This window comes from Rhopalosiphum maidis, chromosome 2, assembly GCF_003676215.2.
Source record: "Rhopalosiphum maidis isolate BTI-1 chromosome 2, ASM367621v3, whole genome shotgun sequence".
NCBI classification, from domain to species: domain Eukaryota; kingdom Metazoa; phylum Arthropoda; class Insecta; order Hemiptera; family Aphididae; genus Rhopalosiphum; species Rhopalosiphum maidis.
The window spans coordinates 26834534-26854554 of NC_040878.1; the positions used below are offsets into that span (position 1 = coordinate 26834534).

The 20021-nt window shown below is 26.7% G+C and overlaps 2 protein-coding genes across 4 annotated transcripts; one reads left to right on the top strand and one right to left on the bottom strand.

Annotated features, from left to right (window-relative positions):
- Positions 1-5976: 5976 nt before the first annotated feature.
- Positions 5977-7748, top strand: LOC113553583. 3 transcript variants are annotated; one of them, XM_026956973.1, is made up of 5 exons: positions 5977-6090; positions 6689-6828; positions 6887-7036; positions 7098-7278; positions 7352-7748. In XM_026956973.1, coding segments are annotated over exons 1-5 (804 nt in total). In that variant the 5' UTR covers positions 5977-6089; the 3' UTR covers positions 7684-7748. The 3 variants fall into 3 exon arrangements, with proteins under 3 accessions (XP_026812774.1, XP_026812773.1, XP_026812776.1); XM_026956972.1 differs by having other exon boundaries at positions 5992-6187; positions 6267-6828; XM_026956975.1 differs by having other exon boundaries at positions 6015-6090; positions 6718-6828.
- A 257-nt stretch (positions 7749-8005) lies between these two features.
- LOC113554842 (zinc finger protein 596-like) lies at positions 8006-17802 on the bottom strand. The gene is made up of 8 exons (XM_026958902.1): positions 17788-17802; positions 14316-14444; positions 14053-14187; positions 12941-13069; positions 12653-12799; positions 9482-9559; positions 9273-9411; positions 8006-8715 (listed from the first exon to the last, which is right to left on the bottom strand). The coding sequence occupies exons 2-8, from the start codon at positions 14442-14444 to the stop codon at positions 8006-8008; spliced, it is 1467 nt and encodes a 488-aa protein (XP_026814703.1). The 5' UTR covers positions 17788-17802.
- Between the last annotated feature and the right edge of the window lie 2219 nt (positions 17803-20021).

The following is a 20021-nucleotide window of genomic DNA, read 5'->3' on the forward strand; positions in this document are numbered from 1 at the left end:
GATGTAACATACCTTATTTTGTTAATATTAACATTGATTTTAGAATGTATATACATTGAATGAATATACATTCTAAAATCAATGATAGTATAGTATATAATTAATATATGTACATATACTGTATATTATTGTTATTAGTATCTATTTTGACATTAATGTATAGAGGACGTCGTACCCACGTGCATAGGCGTGCGCAGACATTTGTGGCAGGGTGGGCTAATAAATATTAAGAAACCTAAACTCTGATGGAATAAACAATAAAAATGTTAAATACTTTAATTTACCTACACTCATAATCACCCACTATTTAAGGCATAAATAATTTATATGAATAAAAACAGATACACATTTTTTTTTAATTAAATAAGAAATATTGTAATTGTCCACTCAACTTAATACAATTTCGCAATCTGTAATGGTAATATGACATAATATGTTATCAATTTTATTTTTAAAGACATTTATTTATTATTATTTATTATCATTGCGTATCAGTTATTTTTCACCTACCTATTTAATGTATCATTATGTTTAGAACATGTATTACTATGTATAAAAATTTCGGTACGGCTCGCAGGATGTGCCACGGACCACCCGGCCTCCCCTTGTGCACACGCTTATGAGTAGAAATACAGTAGATTCTTATAACTTTGACAAAGTTATGGTGTAAAAATTTAAATCAGCTTTTGAAATAAAACCTCTAAGACTTTGAACTTTGAAGTATTCATATAAATTTATTAATTTTAAATAAGCAACTATATTAATATTCGTAAAGGTACAAAAGAGAAAATACTTTCCTTCACACGCGGGGCGTTAATATAATATGCGTTAATCTGCAATATAATATAATTTTAATTCATATCCAGTCGTCGTCGTTGGTTTGATCTAAGTGGAATTTTCCTGCATTGAATAACTATACACATTCGTCCGCGAAACCGTTTTTACTGATTTTCATATACGACTTCAGACATATACGCGTAGACGTCTTATACACGTCATATTATTGGCACATTATGATTTGCGGTTGTAGGTTTCATTCGGCTTTTTTGTTCTAACAAAAAAAATTCACACCGACACATCAAACGATATCCGATGCGCGTGTCACACAAGGTGCGTCGAATGTCCATTGAATTATCATGGTACTGCGGCGGTTTAGGCAAATTTTTACGCGTCTTAGACATTATTGTAAATTACACGAACAGACAATAAAATAATGAGCGATCGTGGTCTACAGACCTGCTGTGTCCGATTACGATGTATTATAATATTATTATCTGTATAATAATAATGAATTACAAGACAGTAGTGTAAAAATTTTGGTGTCCCAAAGCGAAACACAGACGATACGGGTAGTTGATTTACAGATAATATTATAATACACTGAATTGATAGATCTTCGTAAACGTGAATTATTAATTATTATATTATACTCGACGGCTGTATAATAAATTGTATTATGTTTTTTAAAAAGAAAGGTTAAAACAAAAAAAATAATCACAAAAACATCTACGTCATATACATTATTAGGTTAAAATATTAAAAATCGTCGGTAATTTTTCGAAATTAAAATACTTTACTAAATAAACTAACAACGACGTCGTCAAAACATACGCGTTGTCATGATGTTATATTTACGTTACCAATCAATGGATCGGAAATTTCCCACCAATAATATAATAATAATAATATATAATATAAATAATATAATATAAATTTATCATTATACAGTCTGTGGGAATATCCGACGTACGAACGCGCATAACATTATATGTAACTGACTTTGGTTCCTATTACACTCATATTGTACTGAACTTATAATTTATATAATAATATATAGAAGTTAGTTTGTTAAGTTAATTTTGGTATTATTAGTGTTGTATAAAATGTTTCACGTATAGTTCAATCGAAAGAAGTAAAATATTATAATTAAAAATAAAACACCTAAAAGTACAATACAAATAATAAACTTTCTTATTAAAATCAAATTGATTGAAATTTAAATTATATACATGACAATTACTAAAGTATATACAATAGTTATTTTACCTTGTTTTATATCAATTTATTAAAATACTTAAAAATGTAAAAGCTAAATTGTATTTACAAATATATATTATACATATATATAAGGCCGTAAGTATACTGAGTATGATTTTCCTGGACTATTTTTTTCTCCCAGTCCGCCATTGTTTATATATATTTAACAAAAATATATATAATAAAAATATGGTCTTAAAACACTCCAAAAACTATAAATTAATTATATGTATTATAAAATAATTTTTATGAGAAAAATGAACACAAAGTAATAATATGTGTTATACTAATATGATACTATTTTTCGTATTTCTTTATACTGCCCATTTTTTGTCAAAAATAATAAAATTGCTGTCGTCAAGGAAAAGATAAGCTTTATTGTTTATTTCATGAGTATGAATATGAATATTTATAAATTATGTCTCATTACCAATTCAGAAGTGTGCTGGATAACTACTAACTGCCAAATCGAATATTTTTGAATTGACATATTAGTTTATTTTCATTTTTTTATTTTTTATCTTGTATCTATCTAAAATTATATTAACGTTTTGTGGTCACAATGAACAAAATTAACTTTGGAAGTTAACATAACTAACATTTACCTAACAATCTCATCGGAGTCTAACCTGCAGCTGTCAGGAATAAACAATTTTAATTACCTACGCCGCAACGCCATTTCCATACCGAATATATCTATTACGGAAAATTCTAGCAGTTTGTTGAAGGACGTGATCGTTACAACTATTATATCGAATGAGTCGGATCAGCCGAAAACATGAATGGCATAAACCTAATCAAATGTAAGTCTTTGCCCAACATTTCTACATCAATAGAGACTGACGAATTATCAGAAATAAAAAAAACAAAATGCCTACGCCGCACCGCGGTTTCAATGCCAAATTTATATACAATAGTAGCCGATGGCCAAGAGGAGCAAAGTGATTCAACTAGTGCGCAGGAGCTGACACCAGCACCGACACCACCCATAACGGATACGACACGTCGTAAACGACGTAATCGTAAATCTTTATGGTGTAGAACTAAAAAATGTATGAGACGAATGCTATGCTGTGCTGCGCATAGTTGAAGCAGTTTGTCATTTTTGAAAAACGTATAAATATTATATATATATAATAATAATAATATGTTTATGTTTGTTTGTTTGTTTGTTTGTTTATACTTGTTTATGTTTATATTTATGTTTATGATTACCTATCTTGAATAAATGTTTTTATTAACTTATTTCATATTGGTTTTTACTTCATATATTATTAAAAATTACAAAATAATATTGTAAAATTAATTTAAACAATATGAAAATAATTATGACTATATTTTTGGATTGTAAAAAAAACGCATAGAAAATCTTGTGTGGAATAACTATCAATTTTTTGACCAAGCAACAAAAAATGTATTCACAACATATATCGAATTATATTTATTTATTTATTAAAAATACGGTCTGGTATCTCAACAGTAATGGTTACATTACAAGTAACATTTAATAATTAAAATATTATAAAACAATTAAAAGATAAAATAAGAAAAAAATATACAATGAACCACAAAGAAAACATTAAATATGTATAGTAAAATACAGTAGGTTAATTAGAAGAGTGAGACTGTTCATTGTTGACAATTCTCATTATTCTTACAAGTAACTCATTATTGTACACTATTGACGCGTACTATATTATAGTAGTATATACTCACCGTCAACCATTGCTCCCGTAGTCGAGGTAATCGGACCTTGCTTACATCATGGTCAACACCTATACGCACCCGAACAAACGTGTCCCCGACACTCATTCGTTCGTTTGCAGGACACATCGCGAGAACATGGGTGATGGCCCCTTAAATTTCCCTAAAACATTTAATTTTTATCTATCTATTATTATTATATTTATATAGTACAACTAATACAAAAATTATTTGAGTTTTATAATATTATAGAATATGTACAATATTCCTTATAACTCAAAACATGATTTTTTGTTGATGCTATTAAAGTTATTGACAATTGACAAGTTTTCAAAAACCAAAATAAAATTTTACCTTATGATTTTGGATTTGTTTGTTTATATAAGTACCTATACTTAATCATGTATTTTAAAATTTTTTAATAATCATTAAAATATTTTAAATTTAGTTGGTAATCTACAAAGTGTTTTTTATATTGTTGGTTGAAACATTATTAATTTAATTATTTTTATTGTAAATAAATATGCGACAAATTACCCACTTACGTCAATCCTATTATATTATAATTATATAACATGAGGTTCATAATATAAAATGCCAAACTCCATTACCTAAAAAAATAAAAAATAGTTCTTGACCATTTTCCTTCAATAAATAAAATATTTTAAATATTTTAAATACTTCAAGTATTTAATTATAATATAAAATATACCGTACGCGCTGAACTTGGCGGGTGGCTAAAAACAGAATGAATATAATAAAAAAATACGTACGTCGATAAAGATGCATCAATCAATAAATAAAATAATAATAAATTAGATAATAATTAATAATAAGTGGTTGTTGATAATGCAACCAGACAATATGTAAAATATAAAATATAGTAAAATCACTACAGTACCTATTACTTATATAATATTATATATTTTTTATATTATAGGACGTTTTAAGCTAATAAATTAATACCTGTTTAAAGAAAATAAAAATTAGACATAATATGAATAATTATTTTACTTTTTGTAATTATATACCTAGAAATTAAGCGACTAGAATTTTATCAATAGATACTCGTAAAATGTGATCATAGCCATATTCTATCTTTATAATTCGGAACGCAACACTACGACACCAGCTAAAATGTTGGAGGAAAATAGACATAATTTTAGTCAAAAATAATGTGAAGGAAAATGGAAACCAACCTTTTTTTTTAGAGGAAAACGGTATCTCGTTTTTGAAGGAAAATGGCTACGGCCTATTATTATTATTATTATTATATATTATTATTATATACTATGTTTACATAAACTACGAAGTTCAATAAAATTGTTATCGCGCACCAGTTCATGATTATATCGTATATTACACGTATACTTTATATTATTTTATTAATAACAAATTATAAAAATACAAAAAAATCAGACAAATCAGTGGTCGATATTTGTAAAAACTTATAATTGTTTTTTACGTTTAGTATAATGTATAATTATAAATTATACTTAAATAAATAAATAATTATAATTTAATTTCTAGCTTATGCCTGCTATGTAAATAAAATACAATTGTCACAGATTATCTTAAAGAGAATGTTTTTAATAACTGCAGTTTTAAATTGGTTACTATTCTAGTATACTAAGTGAAACCTTACAACTATAATAGTGTAAAAATGAATATAATATAAGCTTATACTTACTGATCTACTTATTAGTTTCATATTTGCTAATAATAGATATAAGTAGTTAAAAACAATAAGAAAATAATAATAGATTAATAGAATAGGTAAAGGAATAATTATAATACATAATAATGTTTTTTATTTCTCATACAATGACGTAAATGCCAGACGAAATGTGAAGAAGTAAATTATCTCCAAGAAGGCAAGAAACTTAATACCTACCGAACATCCAAGAAATAGACCTGCTGTACCTCCAATCGAAACTAAAACGTGTAAGTATATAAAGTATGGTATTATCGCATATTAATAATAAATATAAAATATTTTATTTATTTATTGTTTTTTTTTCCGATTATACCTACCTAAGACATTAGTGAAACCAAAAATAAATATCATAAAACGATACAACAATGTATAATTTAAAATAAGTTATTCATTTAATTTTATAAATATTATATAGCGCTATCTCGGTTATGAACTTCGTACTATTGTATATCTCAATACCAGATTATGTAGATATTTTTTTTATCTACATCGTGCTCAATACACAATTTCAGATAGTACTATCTTTAATAGTGGTTAATCATACAAAATTCCTATTCACGAGTATGTCTGAGGTTGAGTGAGGTCCATCGTAGGAACAGGTTCAATCTTTTCAATTTAAATCAGCTAAACAAGTAAGCTATATTCAAATTAATACTCATCAATTTTCCATATATCCTTTTGAAAATCATTCAGAATGGTTTTAGGTCAAATTCTACGTAGCACTTTCCAGTAAGTTATTGAAAAAAATATTTCAACTTGATTCATAACACCCATTAATAATTTTTGTCATGATAATTATTTATTTTAGAAAAGTTGTTGGAATTACTTCTCATGGGTCTACACCAACTAATTTTTTAACACCTTCAGCATTAAACTCTTGGTCTATTGACTTTGTTCGCACAAAAACACGCCATCATTTTCCTCGGCCTAATGAAGCAAAACGTATTAAAAAACATGGGTGGTGGACAAGGATGGCAACAAAAGAGGGACGCAAAGTACTGCAGCGCAGAATACTCAAAGGGCGATATGTCCTCAGTCATTGATTTTATTTTTTTACTTATATTAAAATAATTTAAAGTTAGTTTAAGGCAATTTTGTGCTCATCGTGTTTTATAGACTAAAATAAAAAAAATAATAATAATAACCAATTGCTCGTAGAGTTATTTATTTTTTACTTGAAATATCTGGTATGTTGTAATGTGCCTTTATTATTTATCATTTTTATGTTAGTGATATTGAAAACTTTTGGATGTAAGCAGATGCGCATGATACGCTGTTTTAGTGAAGCAATTGAAGTTAGTAAAATTAAACGAAAACATAGTCGGAATGTCAACTATTATATGCCTTTACTTTCAGAAGCAAGACGAGAGGTAATTTTATTAAACCATATTTTTCTACTATTCCCTCTAATTAGATAACCGTTTTTAGTCTATTAAAAAAATTGTTTCTATACAAATGTCTGGTCAATATTTGAGTTGTACCACTATACTTCGAGATGGTAATATTCTTAAAGATTGGAAGATGCTTTACATGCCAGAAGAGATGAACAGATTTCATTTAGATGATGTCTATAATTCTGTAAGCAATATTTTATATATTCATTTTATGACTACCTATTATATTAATTGTATATACTCAGGTTGCTGCACTCATGAAAGATTTACCTGAAAGTGATATTTACCTAATTGAGAACTATGTGAAAATGCCAAACAATGTGAATGTTGCTGGTGCCAATTTATTTTATGTTAAACTACAGACACTTGCTATGCTAATTGCTCTTATCAACAGCAGCCAAACTATAAATACTTCAGATAATGCTCGTAAATATTTACCAATATATTAATATATTGTTCTAAAACAATATTACACAATTTTTTTTTTAAATATTTTTAGAAGAATCTATGAACAAAGTAATACTAATGAAAGCACGTTTACACGCCAGGCTATTTCGAATTATTGTTGGTACAGAAATTATTTCATCACAAGATATAACAGAATTGATGCTAAAAGGCGTCTTTCCCGAATATATTACTCCTGTTGTTCCTGCTATTGATGCTATTTTAACTTATAGATCAGTTAAAGAACCAATTATAAGAGAACTTATGTCTAATGGTCTTATGTTAGCAATGACTTTTGTAGATCTAGTATTGAATTCAAATCCAAAAAGTATACAAGCACTTAATGAAAGTTCTAAAAGAAAATTAAAAACCACAAAAAAATTATAATCTTAATTTATGTTAGTGATCATTTAATGTAAATAAAACACATTTGACTAGAAATTTTATTTTTAAATAAACAATGATCTTATAAAAAAATGTGTACATTTTTAGTTTCTTCAGTGTATAAGATAAATAAATTATGTACATATGAAAAGTATTAAAATTAATTGAATTGGTAGTGTAATAATTAATTTATGATAAAAAGAATATTAATGCTAATTGCTAGGTAAAGTAAAAATAAGAATATTAATAAATGTACATTATTAAAAACATATAACATTATTTGTAATCAATAATTTGATTATCTAAAATATTGAGTTAATTTAATTTAAAACAAATTTAGTTTGAAATTGCTCATAGTGTAATCATCTCCATGTTTTTTTTTTACGTGACGATTTAAATCGTTTTTCTGTTGATATTTGTTATTGCATATTAAGCAGTTATAAGGCTTTTCCCCTGTATGTACTCTCATATGTATACGAACCTTTTCTGGCCGACTAAACTTACGCAGACAGACTTCGCAGATGTATTTTTTTTCATAGTGTACAACTTCATGCTGGCGTAATGTTGACAAACATTTAAACGAAGAACCACAGTTCATACAGTGATAAGGTCTTTCCCCGGTATGTTGACGCTGATGAACACTCAACTGAGATTTATTTGGCAATTGCTTACCACATGTCTCACATATTAAGCATGTAAAATGAATACGTTCATGCATTTGTCTTGATGCTTCATGAATAAAAGTCTTATTACAATATCGACAGCCATAACATTTAGATTTATCAGATTGATTGTAGATAAGTGCCCATTCTCTAGAATGTTTTAAGTCATGTGTTTTAATGTGGAGTATTAGATTTGCCAAACTGGTGAAGCTGATTGTACATAAGTCGCATGGATAATATGGGAGTTGAGCATAAAAATGTAATTTTACATGGTTTTCAAATTCCATTAAATTCGAACAGCGACGAAAACAATGATGACAATCTAGTTCTTTTAAGTTATGGTTCAGCAGAATATGGCGTCTCAATTCTGTACCTATATTTATATAATAAAAACAAATAATTTTACAAAGGTTATATACCTACTTCTATTATGATCTATATACATATACATTACATAAATGTAATGTTGTATGTTGGTAAGTGCATAACTTGAAAACGAATGAACCTATTAGGATAAATTTTTTTTATATAATCTTTGAAATAATGGAATTAAGATTTTTACGAAAAAAAAAATTAGGAAAGTTATCTAGAAAATTGAAAAAAACTGAGTGCTTTTTACGATGCGATTTTTGTACGAACTAGCAACCATAGCGCATGTATTTACTGAAATTTGGCGTACACGAGAGTAGGTACTGATAAGAATAATAGATATTCTGAACCACTCTCAAAAAAACGTTTTACAGATCAACTATTATATCCTAAAATGGTACTGCTTAATTTACTAAGCTGGGGCCATAGCAGCTATAGCGTGATCCTGTGGGAAATTTAAGTCCAAATAGGCTGTGACTGTTATAGCCCCAATTCAACAAATCTGACCAACCTTCATAAAATGTGATCACAACGAACTCTTATTAAAATTATTATACTCACCACAAGTAAAATTAAGTGTACAACGTAAACACTGTATTTGATTTGTACTTCTAAAGGTATTTTGGGTTGTATGAACAATATTTTTAATACCGCAGTCCCTCAAAATATTACCAAGCTCTTTTTTTCCATCATTTTTTTTCTAAAAATACATATTGTAGTTAGTTGAATGATACATATATACATCATACATTAATAATTAATAGCCTCACTTGAATTATTACTTCATCAATGTCAAATTTTATGTTATCTTGAAAGGTTTCAGAAATGTCTAACGAGGCATTATCAATCTATACATACATAATATGTGTCACGACAAAAATAATTATTAGGTAATATTATATTATAGATAGATATACTAACCGCTTATATAATAATATTGAAAACTATTATTTTTATTTTTCAATAACCTTATAATAAATGTTTAAGTTGTATAAAAATAATTATAACTATCTATTTATAAACTATAAAATAATTATAACAATGGCTTCATTTTTGGAGAGATCAGTGGCGCAACTAGGGGGGTGAAAAAAGGTCTTTAGTACCCCTATTTTTAAACCTAACTATTATTATTTTAGTGAAATACCATCAATTGGTAAACTGTCAACAGTTAAAGCACCCCATATTTTAGAGGTCTAGTTGCACCCATAGAGAAGATGACGTGATAAGGTGGGTGTTTGGCGTTTGCCCATATCTAATCTTATACTTTGTAAGAAGTATAATGTTAATGTGATGCGCTGAAAAATTATTTTTATAAATTATAATGATGATTAATGGGTACTTCGTACTTAATAGTTGCAATATTTAAATTCACGGACATGTATTTATTTAAGATTTGACATTCATGTGTACTAAGTAAATACTAAATAGTGTGTCGATAGTAATGTTTGAGTTATGAGAAGGAACATATACAGTCGAGACACAATAACTCGAAAAACTTAACAACTCAATTTTTTTTTTATTCCCCCAGAAATATAAATTATATACCTACCTATAAGTTAATATAAATTTGAGTTAAATATCTCGAAGCGAATCTATCTTCCTTCAACTTCGAGTTATCGTGACAACTATGTATCTTAAATTTGTAATTTGTAAATACATACTCATTCTGAAAATTGTAGGTACCTACAGATTGTGTTTGTAATACTTTATATATTATATCAAATAATAAAAAAAATGTCAAAATTTTTAAACTTATAAAAACACGTCTCACCAGCATATCGTCTTACAAAGTTACAAATTCCAATGCATAACATATCAAATTTACGTACAGTAGTTCTCATTTACCTTGATAGTTTTAATATTAGAGTGAATTTACCTTTTATTAAACTTACTCGTAAAGGTAAATAAAACATATTTTTGTGTTTATTGGAAGCAGTAGTATATTTTAAATCAGGACGCCTAGACCTAAGGTAAATTCAAGTTAGGGAGCACAGAACGTATATTAGTATTACATATTTACATAATATACAATTGTACATTGTACATAAATAACACAGAATATATTAATTTTTTTATTTAAATGATATTTATGTTAAAAATAATTTTATCATTTAAAATATGAAAACAATTCTATAGCATCAAAATCTCTCTATCATCCTATTTAATAATTTAATTTCTATGTTTAAGGGGCTCCATCTACTATGAGTCTTAGGGCCTAGGGCCACTAAGATTCATGCTACCCCACTAGTTTAAAGTAATTTTAAAATATTTAAATTTTGAAGTTATAAATTCTTAAGCGAGTAAAATATTTCTTATACACCACAGAATATGTTGTAACCTTTAAGTTTATTGATAGCAAGTTCACTGTCACTTTAAAACTAACTAGGCTTAATATAAATTTGTCATATTACGCACTTGAAAGACGGAGACAACACTTATGAGTGAGACCGTGAGACATCCTTTTAAGTTAGGGTGGGACACTTTTCGGCCATTCTGGAATTACCGTTTTCGGCCAGTAAACTATTTTTGTCACCAATGAAATATTCTTCACGTTTTTTATGTTAAACTACTAATTTAATATTTATATATTAAATTAAATAAAAAATATAAAAACAAAAGTTATATTATAATTATAAATTTATACAAAAAGCATACAATTATAGATATATTTTATTTTTATTTTAAATAAAAATATCATGGATAATCCAACATCTATACGCTAATGGTCGATAAAAGCGATAAAAGTAATAACTATTAATTAGGTGTATAGAATATCTATGTAGAAGATTGTTTTGTCGAAGATTTAATGTCAATATGTCCTGATGATAATAAATTTAAATCATACTGTAATTATTCAACAAACACTTATATTAGTGAAGAAAGCATATTTCCTCCTACTATTTGGGTATTAGGCTCTTCTAACTTTACTAGAACCACAAATGCATGCGAGTCTATTATCATACATATTTTAACCAATGTTTTTAACCAGACTCCACTCCAATTATGTATTGGTTAAATATAATAAATTAAATTCAAATAGAATCATAATATGTAAAAATACGAAGTGCGGATATTCCAAAATTATAAAAAAAAAAAAGTTCGAAATCTTCAGGATAAAAACCATACCAGTATAACAGAATATAAGAGAGGAGAAATAACACGAATGAAATTTATTAAACGTATTTGGTATAATTATAAAAAAAATTAAATATTCCTTTAATTTTATGTTTTTTGTATACATTGATAATATTATAATATAACTTTTATTTCAAATTTTTAACTTGATATAAATTTTAATTATTAATGTTTTATAATTATTTTATAAATTGGTAGTTTAATATAAAAAAAACGTTAGGTTAAGAATATTTCATTGATGACCAAACTAGTGTATTGACCGAAAACGGACATACCAAAATGGCCGGAAAGGGAAAGGTTCATTTTGGCCGAAAACGGTGCCGCCCTTAAGTTAAGACTGTTAAGAAATGTAGGTACCCTATTATTAGAGAGTAGGTATACAGCGATTACAGCGCATACCGATTATAACTAATATTTTGAATATTTATAAAAAATGTATACATCATATACGTGAAAAATATTAATTTTACAAGTATACAGTTAATGATGGACAATACGAGTACTGTATTTTTCTTTTTAAAATATATGACCCACCACACATTTTGACCGTTCTAAAACCATACAAGATACAATGTAAACATAAATATAGTTAATTTATAAATGGATCGCCTACTGAAAATAATAACGATAGATAAAAATAGATTTATAATATTCACTTATATGAATAATTTGTTTAAGCAACAATAGACATAGTATTGATTAATTAATGTAGCGAGAAAATTTTTAAAAATATAATGTTACCTACTAAAAACAGTATTTACAAATACATTTTCATAATCATAACTTATGATATAATAACTTCTTACATTCATAGTATCCCGTGGTATATTTCCAACCACCATCGACATTAGTTTTGTAGTGTTATGACAAAACTCAAATATGGGGTATACATCTTCTACTTGATTGATACAATTTTGACAAATTTTTAATGATAGTTGATCAACAGGAGATACCTAAAAATAAATATGCAATTATATCACATAGATACAAAAATACTAGAAACAAGATATCGATTTTTTAAACAAAATTAACATAGATATTATGCCAAAAAAGTTTATCAAAATTAATATATTATATAACATGAAAAAAATTACTTTCAGCGTTAAAAACGAGTTCATCTTATCAGCTAAGCTCACTGAATTTTCATCAAGTTGATTATAAATATACAATAATCCAGGATTTCCGCAAATACGACAAAGTTGCAACATCCTTTCTTGAAAATTCTGCTTATACAAATAGTGGAATTAAAAATATATTAAATATTTCTTATTTTTGTTATTAATATTTTATATTTATATTATATTGATGAATATAGTATAAAGAATCATTAAAATAGTAAAGTATGAATTTACTTAACATTTTTTTTATAGTTAAATACCCTAAGTAGTAAGCCATGAGATCTAACTAAGAAATTATAACTTCCTAATTAAAAATCTTCCTAATTTTATATACCTATTTTTTTTAAGTGTATAATTTTTGTATAAAAACTACTTATTAGTTATTAGGATTTATTCAATTAGCTTAAATGTTATTTATATTCTATATCAATCACCTATGTTTATGATACATAATTCATAACAATCATAACCATAATAAACTAGTAGGTATATAGTCAGGGGTGTTCCCATAGGGTATACTACATATACGCTGTATACTCTCAAGTTTTTTTCAATATTATAGGTATACTGCGTATGCTCTCAATCTCAATTTTTTTCCATATTATTGACACCCTCTTTACCGGCTTTACTCCTATAGATCACAAGAAAAATATTCTTATTGTATTAAATGTTTATATTTAATGATATAGTATACTCTCAAAAAAATTAATGGAAACACCACTGTATATAGTATAATAGATACTAAATACGTAAGCGTAGTTGAATGTAAGTAGGTACTATATACTATGTGAACACTGGACAGATCTTTGGAAATGTATACTACACGAGTATAATTCTATTATAGTACTATGCACCAAACAGACATTTATATTTTTATAAAACAAGTTTAGAATCACACACAAATTATTCCTTTAACCAATAACGGCTCAATCATAAGTACCTACCAAACTTTATGGCGCTACGTCATGTCTACATATAACGTATCTATATACCTATCAGTTTATGTAAGTATCTAGATTCCTAGTATATAACATATATTTTACTATAATATTAAATTATTAACCACGCCAATTTGGCTAATTTCTTACGCTATCTTTTTTTTCTAGGAGTTTGATCATCAACTCATTGGTATGAATAGCTATTCCCACGATCTGATTCAATGTATTAATTTGATTGACACAAGCATTACATGCCATTATTGAAAGACGGTCGGTAAGTGCTACCTTCAATCCAAATAAAAATGTATTATTATTATTATTATTATTATTTGAATATTTTATTAGTATAATATCAAAATAATTAAAAAATAATAAAAACAATAAATCTTAAATAAATAAGAGTAGATACGTACATTTATTGGCAACAATGTGTTTATCTTTTCTGATAAATCCATTGACTGTCCTAATGATCCAAATATATTTATGGAGCCAACGTCACCACATATTCGACAAAGTTTGCGAATTTTATCATTGGATGACATCTATAAATTCAATAATTTCAGAATTATATATATTATGTATTTATTTATACATTTCCCTAAGTCATTTTATAAAAAAAAAATATTTAATTTTAATTATTTTTATCTAAATTATGTTTTTTATTTTTCACTGTTTTGAATGATAGCATACAATTTTTTATTTCATAACCTGAAGAAAAATATTTTTCTAAGTATTTCATTAAAATATGTTATAAGTAGAGCGTAGATTTCTATGCCATTCCATGTTTTGTTACTTTTCACATTTTTGGATTGTCGGGAATCCTTACGAATCATAATAGTTTGAAGTAACTAGCGAATTTTTTTTTTTACATATGTAATGGTTATTGCATATTTTTATGAAATTCAAAATGTATTACATATTGAAGTAAAATTTAAATTAATTATATTTTTTCGAGTAAAAAAATTAAAAATGAATGGTAATTTCCAAAAGTTACTTTAATTGATAATGGAAAGAAAATATTCTTAAAAACACCAAGTCTAATCTCTATTTTTAAAGAGAAAATTAATTATATCCCTTTACCACCCTTTACAGTTCTTACTAGGTGGGGGACATGATATTCTTGCATCGTTGTATTACACAGATCATATTAACAAATATAAAAAAGTTATTGAAAGATTGACAAAGGACGATTTGCAAAGTATTAAAAAAGTTCTAGATATAATTGAAGATTTGAAGATGGTACGTACTTTTGTCAATGAATTAACATTTATATCCACTAATTTGCAATTTTTAGTAATAGCATTGATAGCAATAAAGAAGCTATTAACTCAAAATATGATATTTTAATAATTTATGAAATAAAAGAAAAAATTCAAGCTATTCCTGGATCGAAGGGGACAACACTTCAAACAAAATTACATGATCTTTCTAATAAAAACAAAGGCGCTCAGTGTTTACAGCCCCCCTTTTTTTAAAATACTATCCAAGGATCGTAGTTTAAATAGGCTAAAATCAATGAGTAATGGGTAATCGGGTATAGCCGAAGGGGGAGTGAAAAATAGTAATGGTTCAATTTTTTTAGAATAAAAATAAAATAACATAACTAATTTACCGCTCTAGGTTCGAGCCTCACAAGCCTAGTGGTTAATCACTAAGTTGCTTCAAATATGCCTCAACCACTTCAATTTCAGCTGACATCGAACGATCGTTCTCAATATTTAAAAATAAATTGGCAGATAAACATCACAACTTAACTGGAGAAAAATTAAATTACATTAATTACTCGTAATATATTATTTACTATTAAAATTTAAATTGTAAAAAAATTAAGTAGTAGGCGCACTTTAAAAATATTATTTCTCAAGCTTTTTTGTCTACATGCAATGGCGTATTTAGAATCTATACCTGTGCACTGCTTTACTTAAATCAATTGAATCATTGATTTTAATGATTTTTTATAGTATAAAATCAGTTTTAAATTATTTTTTATTTATTTATCGTACGGCAATCAATTTTAAATACAATTTAAGAACAAGTTATTAAGAACTATTTAAAGAATAATTCTGTGCTACATCATTAGTGTTAAGTGAAATCTAGGTACAAATTAAGTACCTACATCTTAATATCTTATCGAAATAAATAAATAAATTAGTATCTATTTGGTAACTAAAATTTAAATTATTATGGAAATCTACATGAAATCTACATCTCGTTGTGTTATGTTATGCACTTGTGTTATTTTTAATTATCGTTTACTCGTTTAATCATTTTATATTAAATATAATTTTAGGTACCTCAATACTATCTATATATAGTATATATGATTATATGAGTACAGTGGCGTAGCCAGGATTTCTACAAGGGAGAGGCGCCAAAAAAAAAAAAAAAATTAAATAAATAAATAACATTCAAATAACAGTGTTTTTAATTTTTCAAATATTTTAAACAATATTTTTATTTTGTCCAGTCTAATGTTTGTACCCTTCTTGGAGATCTCTTTATAAAAGCTGGTAAAATATATTTTTCGATATCTTCAAAGTATAAATTATCTTTGTTTATATTAGCTAGAGCTAAGCCATTTAATCTTTCTTCAGTCATAGTTGCTCTTAAATACGTTTAAATCGTTTTAAGATTGAAAATGTCAACAAGGATAAAAAGGTTATAATGTTATAGGTATCTGTAGATTATTAATCATAATCTTTTCAACGACTCGTCACACCTTAGATCACATACAAGTATATGATCTAACATCTAAGCATCACACAATATCAGCATATGATATTATATAGCTAGCATGTGATACGCTTATTAATCCACGGTGTTTTGATAAACAATTAATTATTTTTTTTAAATTTAAACTTCAAACCGGTACATAACCAAAATTAATTAATTTACGATTATTTTTTATATAATATATATAAATATACGGCCAATGAGGTTGGAGCGTGGCCCCTGTGCCCCCCTGGCTACGCTACTGCATGAATACAAAATAATAATAAAATTGCTGGGTTGTTTCCTTGTAATCATGTTCTTCTATGATGTTGCCATAATCTTTAGACTACAATATTTTAATTTTTGGTAAATCATATTTAACTACCTATTCAAATTTTATATCTAGGTACATACTAATATATTTTAAATTCGCTGGATGCCCCAATAACGTTTTGTTGTCAAGTACTCAAGTGACATCTTGACCTTGACGTATTAATTTTGAACCCCAAATTATATAAATACAAAACAAATCAATATTTATTTTTGAAGGTGATATATTTTTATAAAAATTTCCTAAACCGGGGGTCAAAATATTTTACATTTTTTCATAGTATTCAGGCATCCAGATGCTCCTCAAATATCTGCTGTCCGGGACAAGTGCCCTAATACACTCCGTCAAATCTAATCTTGGCCTCTGTTAAATCTTAAATGCTCGCCTTAACTTTAAATAATGATAGGTATTTCTTAAAAAGAAAATTATTTATTGATTATTCAACATTTGATTTTTATGCATTCGACAAATATTCTTGTTATTGCAGTTTTAAAATTAAAAATAAAATTTGGTGTAAAAAATTGAAATCTACTATGATAAATAAAATTAAGAGGTACCGTGCCTATAAATACTATAGTACCTATCTGAACAAAATAAAATTATTGTAAGAATGCAGTGTAAAATGTCTAAATTCGTACATTAACTGTACTAAAAAATGAGTGTAGCCGGTTAAGTGAAACAACCCGAATCCCGCCAGCATAAGTTATATTATAAACAATCAACGTATAGTGCCAATGACAAATTTACTACGAAAACGTAATAAATTATTACATCCATGATGGAAATGCGTACCTATATAATTTAACAATTACATAACCTAATCAAAAACGGAATGTACTTACGGTCGTCTTCGAAAAAATGTTGCCAAAAGTTCTAAATTATTTATTACAATTTTAGTGTCGTTTCCGCCGAATTTTAATCGTTAGTGAATTATTGTTGACGGAAAACTACAAACCGTTCATCCAATATCTGCGTAATGTTTATGAATGATTTTCTTCAACTGTTCAGTCATAAAAGTCAAAAAAATAAATAAACTGTCTACCGACGGTGGACAGCAGGAAAGTCATGAAAAGACACTTCCCATGGGGTGTGGGCAAATGCTAAATATTAAATAAATTTGTAAGTCAGCAATATTTTACATTTTGGATCAGTTGTGACACACATGCCGCATGGAATAAAAAAGTTATTTAACCATGGCATTTATGAAATTGGATGATCGATGGCTGTCATGTCTACCGATGGAATCACGCGACAGCAACTTAATACTTGAAATACTTCTACCAACGATTCAGTATGACCACTTACTAATACTGCGACGATATAATCATTTCGTATATTCTGTGATAAAATTATCTTAACTTTACTGTTAAGAACGTAAAGGTAGCTATAGACAATAAGTTGTAGGTACAAACTTTTTAAGACGTTTAATTATTATTATTACCGTAATACTTACTGTATATTTGTATATTGTAATATTATATCCATTGATAATAAAGAATTATTATCTATGAGTATATCGTATATCAGTAATTGCATAAATAATTGTATAATATAATGATATTATATTAAATTACCAATGATTTATACGGTAAAACGCAGCCGGGCGGCAGACGCATTACAAATAGACGATTTACCGCTTCCGAGGCAATGTGTGGCGTGTCCGCGCTATTTGCAATATTAATATACTGTGCACATTACCCATTTACCCGTGATTTAGGCTGCTAGACTGTCCTAATAATTAGCAATTCACCAGTTTCTAACTTACCACTTTCCTGTTATGGCATACAAACAGAATTTTAAAGATAACACTCGTTTTTACCGTGACCATTATCTATCATTTGTTGTAAGTTACCCAGTAAATATAAATTTGTTAAACTTAAATGTTTGAATAACATAAAATGTAAAACATACGGCACATCCGTAAACCAATATCCTCACACAGTTATGTCTTTTTTATGTTTCTGTCACGTAATCGTGCCGTGGAAAGTGATACTTTGTCAAAGTGTCAAAAAATATACGTAAGACATATTTTGTATCCTAAAATAATTGGTTGATAACAGAATTCAATTTACTATAAAAACAATTTTTGCTTTTGAATATTAATTACATGATATAACAAAACTACAAAAGTAATTTGAAAACATGATAATTATTAAATTATCTAAACTATTATCATATTATAATACCTACATAATCAAATTACTAACATAATACCTAAAATAGCTTTAGGATGGGTATGATTAAATTATAATATAAAATATAAATACATATACTTATATAATAATTTAATATAATATATATATTTGTATAACAGTATAGCCAAGGTGGATATATCTACCTTGAGTATAGCTAAAAATTATTCATAGAACAATTTTATTTATTTACTCAATTATAAAAAACAAAAATTATTTAGTTTATATTTTCAGGGCAGCTAAACTGATCTCTTTGATAAATACCAATTTTTTTTTTGTTAATAACTATGAGCATTATTTCATTTTTAAGTGTTCTAAATTCATTTTCAACATCTTCACACAAGAACATAAAGGTAAGCTATAAGAATAATATAAGGCTAACAATTTATTAAAATTAAACAATTACAGAAGTATAAGTACATTATTATTAATCTTAATCACATATAGATTTCATTGTTCCTTATACTCAAATATGATATACCTAGTTTGAACACTTTGAATTTTGAAACAGCCTAAATATAAATACGTCATAATATTGTATGAATTAATGAGTATGTTGAATAAAAATATGTATTTTCCATATAATTGCATGCTTAGTTCTTTAAAATATTTGAAATATTCCCAATTATTATTATATTTTTTGGTCCCAACATTCTATATTAATAATAGTATAATAGATAAATTAGATTAATAATGAACGGAAACAAATATACATGAAAGAGATGAGAGAGACAACCCAATAGTAATATCTCTAAAGCATTGAATATTCAAAATTTTATTCACCTAATAAATAGGTGACTGAATAACAAATATTTTAAATTAATAATGGTGAACTATGATATGTATGTAAAAGAAAAAAAATACTTAAAAGGTACCTACTCAAT